At 41.2% G+C, this 12491-nt stretch overlaps 2 protein-coding genes across 2 annotated transcripts; one reads left to right on the top strand and one right to left on the bottom strand.

The window, feature by feature from the left end:
- Positions 1-404: 404 nt before the first annotated feature.
- METTL18 (methyltransferase 18, RPL3 N3(tau)-histidine) lies at positions 405-1611 on the top strand. The gene has a single exon (XM_066324783.1). The coding sequence runs from the start codon at positions 529-531 to the stop codon at positions 1585-1587; it is 1059 nt and encodes a 352-aa protein (XP_066180880.1). The 5' UTR covers positions 405-528; the 3' UTR covers positions 1588-1611.
- A 4107-nt stretch (positions 1612-5718) lies between these two features.
- LOC136364758 (14 kDa phosphohistidine phosphatase-like) lies at positions 5719-9345 on the bottom strand. The gene is made up of 3 exons (XM_066324784.1): positions 9199-9345; positions 8283-8407; positions 5719-6011 (listed from the first exon to the last, which is right to left on the bottom strand). Exons 1-3 carry the CDS (start codon positions 9326-9328, stop codon positions 5919-5921), a joined length of 348 nt encoding a protein of 115 aa, XP_066180881.1. The 5' UTR covers positions 9329-9345; the 3' UTR covers positions 5719-5918.
- Between the last annotated feature and the right edge of the window lie 3146 nt (positions 9346-12491).

Here is a 12491-nt window from a genome sequence, read left to right as displayed (position 1 = left end):
CCTCACCCGGCCTGCGGGCTGCGTTTGCGCCCCTTGAAACGCTGAGTCTGAAACGCGAGCTTTAGCGGAGGTGGCAGCTGTTCTAACTCCCTTAATGGTATGTGGGACGGGGTCACCGGTGACGCGGTGTTTTAATAAACTTAAGCGATTAGAGATCGTTTTTTTTTTTAATTACAGAACAGTTAGGAGTGGAAGGGAGATCATCGCGTCCAACGCCCCTGCCAAGGCAGCGTCACCCAGAGCTGGTGACACAGCGACGCGTCCAGGTGGATTTGGATTGTTTCCAGAGAGGGAGACTCCACGACTTCCCGAGGGAGCCTGGTAATGAAAATCAGGATGCTACAATTAGATGGTTTGTGCTGATATTAATGGTACATAAAACTATTTACTCTTATTTCCAGCAGCAATGCATCTGGATCTTGGAAAGACATCTGATATTGCACCAGCGAAATACTCTGTCCTGCAACAATACCTACATAAAAGCTGGCTGTAATAAATTAAGCTTTTTAAAAACTGTTATTTCTGAAAATGGATTTTCGATTTAATTTTGCTGTTGATGAAAATGAGAACAGTGAGGCAGATACTGACTTCTTACTGCTGTGCTCTCCAACTCCAAAAGACAAGCAGGAATCCAGAGAGAAGAGCAGGGAACCTGCCGATCCTGCAGCAGACTCCAGCCCGAAGCTGGCTCCTGCTGAGCACCGGGATGAGGCAGCTTCGAAGAAAAACCTCTGCGTGAAAGCTGCCAAGGAGCACAACATTCCCGAAGAGCTCAACAAAGTACTGGAAAATAAAGTCATGGAAACAGTATTGGACCTGTCTTATGTAAAGCTGTCAGTAGTGGAAATGACATGTTTGGGTGATGCTGACAGCGAAGGCATCGTGTCCAAAAGCGTTTCTTCTCACTCTGATCTCATCCCAGGAGTCTACGAAGGAGGGCTGAAAATCTGGGAATGCACATTTGATCTCATGGACTACTTTTCCAAGGCTGAAATAGAATTTACCAACAAGACCGTGCTGGATCTTGGCTGCGGGGCTGGATTGCTGGGAATTGTTGCTTTACAGGGTGGAGCTGCCAGAGTCCATTTTCAGGACTACAACAGCACAGTGATTGATGAAATAACCTTGCCTAATGTGGTGGCCAACTGCACCAGTGAAGGCAGGAGAATGGGCAGTGGGAAGGACAGAAAAGCCAGCAAGCCTCCTTCAAAGAGGCTCAGGAAAGCAGAGGGCTCACCTGATGTGCTCAACAGGTGCAGATTTTTTTCTGGAGAGTGGTCTCAAGTCAGCCAGCTCCTGTTAAACAGCAACAAGCCCTGTACAAAGTACGATATAATTCTCACATCTGAGACCATCTATAATCCTGACTACTACAATGCCCTGCATGATACACTGGCTCAGCTCTTGGATAGAAATGGCCGTGTGTATTTGGCAAGCAAAGTGCATTATTTTGGAGTTGGTGGTGGTATCTATCTCTTTGAGAAATTCATTGAGGAGAAAAACGTGTTTAGAACCAGTGTGGTTAAAACAATTGATCAGGGTCTGCAGCGATGCATTATGGAAATTACCTTTAAAAATTCCTGTTAAAATTAAACTACTAATCTTCCAAAAATAACTCAAGTGTTTTAATCCTCATGTCTCTTTGCCTGTTCCTGTTATTCTGGTTTAACAAATTAAGGATGGTGGTTGTTGAAATGTTTGACAAATTCTGGTGTCTGACTGGAAGTGAGAGACTCTTCTGATGTTGACTTTGCATAGAGTTCTGCTTAAAGCAGCATCTGTTTATGATGATTAATTTATATATAAAGATCAAGCAAGTCATTGTCTCCAGCCAGGCTTTCACATTCTCTCTCAGCACCAGAACTGCATGTCACAGGAATGACATACATGATATATGGTGGTTGAAGAAGATGAATTCAGCATGCAAAGCTACTGCAGGAGGCTCTTCTCAGGGCTTGGGCAGCCTGACTGCAGCCAGATTCTGGCAGGGATCACACAGCCCTGAGCTCTGCTGCTTTGCCAGCAGAGGGGGATGTGATTGTATTTATCACTCGTGTTCTACCCTGCTGGGGATCTCAGAAACCCGTAACATTTCCATGTGTAGTGCACACGACTTACTCGAGCCTTTAAAAGAATGTAGCAATATTAACTATTGCTGGTGGCCTGCAAATTTTCACATTCCGATTCTGTCACAGGCTAAGAAAAATTCAGCAAGGAATTACAAAAGGCCATGCTGGTTTAGAAGCTGACTTGAAAGAATATTCTCCACAAGATAAGCTCCTTCTACCAACCAATAAGCCTACAAATGAAATATTGGAGGATGACAGAACTGAGCTTTAGGAGACAGCTGGAAAATGAGATAAGCTGTGCTATTATAATAGATTCCTGTACTGTTTTAACAATATTTTTCTAGAAATTAATTACCCCATTTTCAAAACTTGCTGGAGATACTACTGTGAACATCCACACCTTCAATCTTTTCACAGCAGTTTGGCAGGACAGAAAGCACTCAGAAAAGCCTGCAATACAAGGCACTTTCCTAGGCTGAAGATAGTGGTGTTGCTGAAGGAACTGCCATACCAAAAATGCAGACCCCCAAAGAACTACAAAACCTGGTCTTGAGCACTCACTCTCACCAGCAATTCAAACAAAAAAAAGGAAATTTGGCCAAGGCAAAACCAGGCAGAGAGCTATTAAGGCAGCTGTTGTCATCATGCTCTGCTTTATCAGGTACCCTTGTAGAAATATAAACTTGGAGACAGTGACCACTGCGGTAAAATGGATGCAAGGATATTGAGTGTAGAGCAGAAGGAACAATGGTCTGAGGGGATGGAAAGAAATTTAGTACAGCAGTGATCTAAGTGACTTTAATTACGCCATCAAGTTTCCATCATTGAAGATGCTGAAAATCAATCCCAAGGTTCCTGTTTTGAACTTGCTGTTATTAAGGGAGAGTTGTAAAGGATTTCCTGCACTTTACAGAAGAGCCTTCACTACTGTTTCAGACTATTTTAAAGGGATGCTTTGGAAACTACTGAATTTAGCCTCACAAGATAGCAGAGGGAGGAAAAAAGTCAGTTTTGCCATGACTGGCCACGGTGCTTTGGAATTTTTCTGCACCGACTCTGAAACTTACTGATGGTAACTGCTGCCTACAGGCTGAGGAACAAAAATAGTTTTAGCTGTGGCAAATCAAGAAGGTACTGTTAGCAGCTCCTTTTATTTTTTTTTTTCTGTCAAAGAAGCTGGAAACAAATGGATTTCTGTTTGTCATTTTTCAAACTCAATCCCAAGATAAATCATGGCTTGCACTGAATAGATTGTTCTATACCTGCTAGTTCAGTGCAGTTCCAGAGAACCATACCTGAAGTAATAAGAAATGCTGACCAGTATGACAAAGGATATGGTTAGGAACAAGAATCTCATGTCATTTTGGATGAATAAATGAAGGTACTTAAAATCTTCTGCTATAATATTTCCTCTTTATAATATTCCACTATCAAACTCACCATCCTTGGTTTAATTACTGTGCCTTCACTCAGTATTTGGCTCAAACATGGCTGGTTTTATGCAAATACAGAATCAGAATGTTTAGGGCTTTGAGGGAATAATGGCAGAAACACAGTCTTACAGTGACTGCACACCTGTAACCCCACACAGTATAATTAGCTTCCCATTTCAGAATCTGATTAGAAAAGGAAGGATGCTTTTCCTCAGGTGAAACAGCACAATTAGCATTGGGATTTCCATATTCTAGATGAGTTCTGTTCTTAGAATTCAGCAGGTACATATTGAGAGGAAACAGAATTCAACACTTAGTTTTGCAGGTTGTTGATGTTTCAACTTCAAATAATACTAATTTTCCTCATCTACCTTAAGGCTTGCTCTACCTGAGAAATCCTCACCACCCCGCTGACCTGTGTCCTGCTCCTCTTCACTAACTGGAATAGAAGAAAATTACCTTTTCACTCTTGTGTAACACTTGTATTACTTAATGACCATGGAAATTGAATTGCCCCAAATGACACTGTACTGAAAAAATAACTGAATTGGGAGGTCTCAAAGTTTTGGGCTTTTTTATGACACATTAAAATCTTTCTTCTATGAAGAAATAAAAGGTAGAGATCAGCTAATAACTCCATTTTGATCAGCTCACTCCAAATCATCACCATTTCCTCCCCTCACATTTTTAACACGTCATTGCAATAGTAAGTCCAGTCTCAATTATGTCTTTCCTGTAAGCATTGTGGAGACAAAGATTAAAATCACTCATTAAATACCTCAGGAAACTAAATTGAAAGGCTTGTTTGTTTTAACACAGATATCCCTAACTGATGACTTCCCTTTGAAGACTATTTGCCAGTTTTGGGAAATGAGGCTATTTAAAGCCCAGGTTTGTATACTGGCAACTACAGTTATTTTACTAAAGCTTAGGGGGGAAAAAGTCCATGGTAATGGAACTGGGAAGTGCCTGATTTGCAAGTTATTGACTTGTGTGCTATTCTTGGTTTTTAGGCACACAGGCATTATATCATGCTCTGAAATCAAAATCTTGTTAAGTAAAATCCATCCTGCAATCATTACCACAGTGTTTGAACAGACAGACAACCATTGCACAAGAACTTAAAGAGAAATACAAAGAGCAGATGCAAAAGCAGGCAAAGGTGCTGGAGGAGAAAATCCAGGCTGCAAGTGGGGGGAATCTGGTGCCAACCAAGAAACCTCTAGCACCAGGTTCAGGAGATTCTGCTCTGAGGAGATTATTGGGATGGAGACCCCTGGAACTCTTCTGATGAGGACTGGACTGAAAGGTTTGATGATGAGAAAATTCCTCTTCACCCAACCAAAACAAAGCCACAGAAAGGTGACTTAAGATGGATCACAATTGTAAGCAGAGAATAACAGCAGGATTTTGGTGATAGAAACTGGCCTAAGGTCTCTCCAATTTCCTGGTTTGTACTGTAAGAGTCATTTGCATGCTAAAAAAGAAAAGCTTCCCTATACTGCCAGATACTGCTGGATAAGTGCAGTAGGAACCACAGCATTAGAATTTATAAACAAATACCTCTGGAAGTCAGCAAGCCTTCAAGACAGCAAGTCAATGAATCCACAAATGAATTAAATGAAAACTAACTATGAAACAAACAAAAAAAAAAGTGAAATTTTTTTTAGCAAGTAATTTCACAGCAAATAAAAGGCAACATCCTGCCACAACAGGAGAGTGATGTTGGCTAATTCAGACAATGTCCAGGTGTACTGAGGAGGTACTTTAACATCATTATTGCTAGGAAAAAAAAGAAGAAAAGGATTATTAAATTCACACAAATAAAAGCAGTTCAGGGGAATCAGAATGAAAGAAGCATTGGCAGAATTTTACATTGCCATCAGTCTGCTACAGAGAAGGTTCTTACAGGACAAACAAATATTTTGATCATTACTTCTGCAGAATACTAGATTTTAAACTCATTGAGTAAATCAAAGATTTGGATCATTGGTGAAGAACTGTAACAGTGAACCTTACCCTCCACACCAAATCTTTTTAAGTGGGTAAGAAACATGAAAAGCCTAAAAAGTAACAGAAAAATAAAGCGAGAACACTGTGGTCAAAAGACCAGGAACAGGTTTGGTCCAGGGGTGTCTGAAGTTGATGACAAATCCTTAGGTATCCTACAATAGATCAGTGAAACGGGACTGGATGAAAACAAATTACAAGTAAGATGGTGTGGGAGTGTTTAATCAAAAGGAAAGGAAAAAAGGTTAGAACTTCAGATTCTGAGGATTATCAACCATATTATAAACTACAGCAGAGTCCAGGTACTGCAGATTTATGATTACATACATAGAACACACATTCAATTTTATTTATCAAAGTACAGCTCACAGTTACCAGGTTGGAACTGCTTGTTGTGTTCACAAGTTTATTTCTTGTCATCTGACCATGTGATTTCATAATCTGTATACTCTTTCTTCAGAATCTCTACAGTCACTGAGTGATCTGCTTTTCCATAGCCCTGCAAGACAGAACAAATTGGACACAGACATTAAGTCTTCAGAACCATTCAGTTGTTCACATGCAAATCAAATACAAGTTCTAAAAAAGTTATTCTTGCAGTATCATGTTTTATTTTTCAATTATCCTCTCCAATTCCCCCCCTCCCCAAATTCAAGTTCTAGAAAATAAATGAGATGGGGTCAGTTAGAGAATGCATTTTCCACACAATTTCTCCAGCAGAAAGCTTGTTTTAAAACGTTCCAAACCAATCAGCCATTGTATTTATGGAATGTTCCTTTAAACCACAGAAATTGCATTGACCCACTTTCAAGTATGAGCATACAAACAGCTGATTTGGCTCAGCTGAAGGGAAAGGGAATAAGCAAACAAGTGTGAGCATTTGAGCACTGTTCTGGCCACTAAAGAAATCACAGTCTTCATGTTTTATTTATTTCCCATCTTGCCTAAGCTGATAATAGCACAATTTTAGGTATCTGTGCTCTTCAGCCATTCCAACTCCAAGGTCAGATGACCCATGTGATTTTTAACCCTCATTTAAAAATCACTGGTCACAGTGTTAGTCTTTCACTGAAATTTTAGGCAGTTGTGGTCAAAGTTCCACTATTACCTTACATGACCAGAGTTATCTTGATTTCTTATTTCAGAACACGTAACAGTGCTGTATACTGATAGAAATCTGTTATTTACAGGTTATTTTTTCCCATAATTTCACATGAAAGTTTACTTAGAAGACTGAAAAAAAGCCCCAAGGTTTTATTATCAAACAAAACATACTCTTACTCATCAGTGACAGCCCCAAGAGGAACAGCTTAAATAAACAAGCATTTAAACTGAAAAGGTTAAAGTTGATACATTACAAAATGCAAGGTTTTCAAAAATAACAGATAATCTAGTTATGTCAGTTGGAAAGCAACAGATCCACAGCTCACTCTTGCCTTGGCAACCATTTTGAAGACCCCATCCAGCCTTAAAAACAGCACCACAGCTTCAAAAGACATTAATGACTACTTCTGTGGTTGCCATAAAACACCAAGGTAGTGCTGTTTTAGAGTCTGACAAAAAACCTTCAAGCCAAGAGAAGCATTAAATGTACATAATTAATATTTTAACTTCTGACCTGGGACTGAGGTCATCTGAACCTCAGGGTCTCTGCCTGACAGAAGCCCTCACGACAATAAAACTCTGCTTTTACCTGATGCTCCTCTGTGAGCATCAAGGCACCAAAAGCAGAGAATAAAGTATATTTCTCAGACTGCAAGAGGCTACCATGCCTCTAACACTTAATTTGGCAGCTCGATCAATAATACAGGTTAATTTAGGTGTCAAATCTCACCAAAAAAATGCAGTCATGATGAACACCAACCATCATAAGAATTTGGTGTGATAAGCATTATACACTGCCTTCTCACTTCACGCAAATCCTAACGAGTTTTTTCTTTCTTATGACTCCAGAATCATCTTGGAACAAAAGCAGCACTAACAGAATTGATAGTTTTGTTTTAAAACATTTAACACATTCAAGGCCCAACCCTCACTGCTCACCAAAGGTACGCTGATTTAAAATAACCCTCACTTTCTATAGAAAATTAACTTAATAGAACTATTTTCCAGGTGCCCCCTTTAGAAATGTAAAAGCTTTACTCAGTTATTACTACAGAAGCAGTATTGACTTCATCAGTGAGCAATACCAGAAAAAGACTATAACATGTTCCCTAAAGTAGAGAAATTCTGACCATTTACTGAGTGTTTCCCAAAGAAAACTAAGTTAAACAGAACAGTAAGAGGCAACTAAAATGCTACTTTTATTCCCACGAAATGCATTACTACATTTTCACCTGCTAAAAATTTACCACACCCAAACTATATCTACTCTTCTCACCCAACACATACACAGAACATTCACAATTTACCTGACCACCAACCAATATTTTTACTGGCAGATGAAGGGCATACAATAGCTGTATCCAGCCCCTGTGGCTACAAATGGGCTATTCCTGCTCCAGCAGTAGGACTAAAAGATTCTGAGTCAAGAGATGCCAACTTCCATTTTTAGTCTTAATTCTAACTTAACCTAATGCTGAGTAATACCAACTTTATTTCCTGCCCTAAAACTACTGTTTTTCTAATCTATCTCAAAACTGAGCTAGGCAAGTCTTCCAGTTAATGTTTAAAATGTGATGTAAATTGCCAAACGCCACCATGCCATATACCAGAAAACCCAGAGCATCAGAGACAGAAGCATTTGAAGAGAAAGGAGACATGCACTTACTGTTGAGAGCCCAAATACCCTGATTTTCTTGTCTTTGCTATTATGTTCAATTTTTCCTCCTCCAAGGCACTTGCACTCATATCCCATCTTTTCCATCTCAGGATTTACTTTTTCAAATATATGATCTGCACGAGAAGAATGGTGAGAGCCATTAGAACAGGCACTAGGCACTGCACACTCTAGAACTCATTTTACCTACAAGAGAGGGAGGTTTCTCTTTAGAGGCACAGAAAAGTTGCAGTTAAAGCCCTTTAGTTTTTTTACTTACTTAGCATATATCATTCTCCAAAATGAGGCTGTCAGGAAAATTAATCCACAAACACCAGAGGTTTAGGTCCAAAAAGGAGAGAAAGGAGTCTGGTAACTTTATTCGAACGAAGGGAGAAGTCATGGGCCATTTCCCGTGGGGTCTCTCAAATTGTTAGAGGACACATTTTATCCTCATTTCCCGGCCGTATTCCCATCTTTCCCCACTGGCTGTGGTACTTGAGAGGTACAGACTTACCCAATCGCCTAACAGACCCCCTTTCTAATGTGTACTCCCCTGCCCTTTTTTATTTTTCCATAGGTCTCTGGGTTTTTGTAAATCCAAGGGTTTAGCACAGTCTTGAGCGAGTAACAGTCTGAGTCAATTAGCGGAATTCCTACGGAACTTACGGCTTCCCCTCCACTGCTTCTCTCACCTCTCAGTATCCGGCCTTATCTACCATCAGCCCCCCAGTTTGTTCGTAAAGACACCTCCTCATTCCTTTCACCTGGGCTCGGAAACGGCACCCGACAGATATACTGCCCGGTTACTGCCCGGTTTTCGTACCCCGCGGGGGCCGCAGACAGTGGGAGAAGGGCCTTTGGCGCCGCTCCGCCCGGGGCTCCCGCTCCGCCCGCTCGCCCCAGCGCCCCGCGGGCTGTCACGCACTGTGGAACTCGGCCGCCTTGGTGCCGCGGACGATGTCCCGCTGCTCGCCGCCGCCCGGGCGCTGCAGGCGCAGCAGGATGTACTTGAAGGTGCCCTCAGGGTCGATGTCCACGTCCCTGACGGCCGCCATGGCGCTGCGGGCCGGGCGGCGGGGCCGTGAGGCGGGGCGGGCCCTGAGCGGCGGGCGGGAGCGGCTCCTTCAAGGCGCCCGCCGATAAAAACCTGCCGAGTTACAGCCTTAGGTGAAGCGGAGAAGCGACCCTTCTACAGATTGCTCTTGCCTTTGTAACCACATACTGCCTTAAAAATAGCAGCATTGCATCTGCTTAACGAGCAGCAAATTTCTCTGGTTTCAATAAAACACCAAGGTGGTCGTGTTACAGTCCGGCAACAAAACTCCAAGTCAAGGAAAGCATTAAAGCAATATAATAAATATTTTAACTTCTCACCTGGGACGGAGGTCATTTGAGTCTCGGGGTCTCTGCCTCATGGCAACAAAACTCTGCTTTTACCCGATGCTCCTCTGTGAGCATCAAGGCACCAAAGGCAGAGAATAAAGTATTTTACATAGACTACTGCCTCTAACACTAAAGTGCCCTTCAGAGAGCTCTTGTCCTGTATCCCTCCCTTTGCAACTGAGGCCAAGGCAAAGCAAAGGTGTTTAATGCCACAGAAGAGGGTCACAGGGAGGCTGGTAGCTCGAGTAGCCAATATTTCACAGATTATATTTTACTGAAGCGGAATAAGAAATACAAATCTAACTCGTGGTTGTCTTACTTTATAGGTGCACCTGATGATTTAGGCAAGCCTCACACAAATTGATCCCACAGTCACAGATGTTTAGAATGAATAATTTTGTAGAATCACTGAATGGTTTAGGTTGAAAGAAGCTTTAAAGATCATTTATTCCTAATCCCTGCTATGGGCAGGGACACCTCCCACCATCCCAGGTTGCTCCAACCTCATCCAACCTGGCCTCAAACACTTCCAGGGATGGGGAATCCACAGCTCCTCTAGGCAACCTGTGCCACAGTCTCACCACCATCACAGCAAAGAACTTCTTCCCCATAGCCAAGCCAAACCTATTTTCTTTCAGTTTAAAGTCATCCTCCTCTTGTTATCGCTTCACTGAATACTAAATCCGTAATATTTACCAAAGGAGAAATGGTTGTTTTCATGCAGTGTCGAAGTAAGAGCATAGTATTGTACCAAGTGTTTGCTCCAAAATCATGGAAACTTCATGTTTTAAGATAAGAATTTTTTTAAAACTTCAAAACATTTAGCACTTCAACATAATTACATTTTTAAGTTACATTGCGGATCACTTCTAACTGAACTGTTTTATTCTTTTCATACATGCAAATACCAAGTTAACGTTGAAATTAATTTTTTCATCAACAATAGTTGTAAAATCTAAAACTAGCACTTGAATACTTCCTCTGAATAAACAAAATGCTATATAAATGAAGATATAACGAAAAACATCAGTAAAACAGAGGAAGAGTATATATATTATCTAAATTTAGCATCTAGAGATACAACAAAGGTAATTGCACATTGATGGTTAGTTAAACTGCTTTGAGCTTTGTTACTTCATGACTAAAGTTGCTTCCTGAGCTACTTTACTAATTGGAACAAATGCTAATTAAAAAAATTTCAAGCATTTTGTCATTTCAGAGACTATTGTTAGTTACCTTGTCTGTGGACAGAGCAACAGCAAACCTAGAAAGAAAAAAAGACCAGAGCTCAGAGAAGCTAAATCCTCACTAACTAAATTTTAAGAAGGGAAGAGGTGTGAAGGGCTTTAAGTAGAAACCAAGCCTCCTGTCTCAGCTGTTCGGGATTTTCAAGGGAGGCAGAGAAAGTGATAAAATCTGTGCCTAGTTAGGATAAGGAGGCTTAGAAAGTCTTGTGGAGTTGAGGTGGTTGCTTAAGCTTGCTTTGTCTAGCAGTGAAGGCCTGTAGGATTATTGTTTTACATTTGTTTCTGCTAATCTAGGAAGGTCTGGTTTTGTTGTGGCTGGTTTTGTGCCTTTGGCTTACGCCTTGGTTACTTTGTTTACCAGCTTACTTTATTATATCACGTTTTGATTTATCCTTTGCACTTACAAAGCTTTGTGGAAGCTGTTTGTTTGCGTGAGCTCCATTTTTTCTTTTTTGCTGGAATGGCTTCCTTCACTTCCTCAAGCACTGAAGTCTGTTGCATGGCTGTGAAAACCTTTATTGCCCCATGTCAGTTATGATGCACGGAAGGAACCTGCAGCAAACAATAGTGGTAAGGATGGCAAAGGAAATACTTGTGGCATATGTTAGAAGCTAAGCTTGAAGAAATTTGCTCGCAACAAGGAGGACAGGCATCACGCTTCACCCAACATGAGTTTGAGCAGATAAATTTGTGACTTAGTAATAGTCCCAGCAGAGCTTTGTCCCGTTTTCTTTAAAGCTTTTCCCTTCCCAAGCACCCATCTCATCAAAGAGTTGTTTCCTATGCTGTGCCCAGGTATAGGAGCTTCCTGTTGGCTTTCAGGCTGCAGACAAAAATTCCCCACTGCTGGTGGGAATTGTTGGTGCGTCACTCTGTGGGCCTCAGGGGTACAGAGAGGATGGCATGGGGTGACAGGGGTCTTCAACCAGACACAGCCTGTCTCCAACAGAACTGCACTGAGGGACTTTCCTTTTGTCATGGGCTTCCTCATGGCTAACAGAGACAGGGAGCTTGGCACTATTTTCTGAAAAAAAATAAGGTTTTTTTGTTTATTTGGTCAAGTGACATCTTGTCTCTTTGCAGCAGAGCCCTAAAAAACATAGTTTGGGTCTTGTTTTGCATTGCAGTTTGCAGGATTTGGACTGCACCCAAGTGACTAAAATTGCTGTGTTTATGTCCTTCCTATCATCAGATCCTGTAAGCCAGGAGTATCCTAATAGTACCCTAATGCCAAAACATCTTCATTTGTTTAGCCATTTAAACTCTAAATGGCAAATGACTAGGAAAGTGATATTATTATTTTGCAAAGCTGTTAACTATGCACTGTGCTGCAGTGAAACTCAAAACGAGATTTTTCTCAAGCCATTGGATCAATCCAGGCTACTGGAGTCAGGAAAAGGGAAGCAATCACTTTGAACTCCAGGTGTATAAATTTCTCTTTTTATTGAGCTCTCTGACAGAGAGCACAAGGTGTAAGGATACATTTAGCCCATTCTTGTATTACAGGAAAATATTAAGGAAAGGCTTTTGAAGTAGGTGCTTTCCATCGCATGTAACCCTCACACAACAGAGAAAGTAAAATGAAGGC

This window comes from Sylvia atricapilla, chromosome 9, assembly GCF_009819655.1.
Source record: "Sylvia atricapilla isolate bSylAtr1 chromosome 9, bSylAtr1.pri, whole genome shotgun sequence".
NCBI classification, from domain to species: Eukaryota; Metazoa; Chordata; class Aves; order Passeriformes; family Sylviidae; genus Sylvia; species Sylvia atricapilla.
This window is presented reverse-complemented; position numbering and strand designations above follow the sequence as displayed.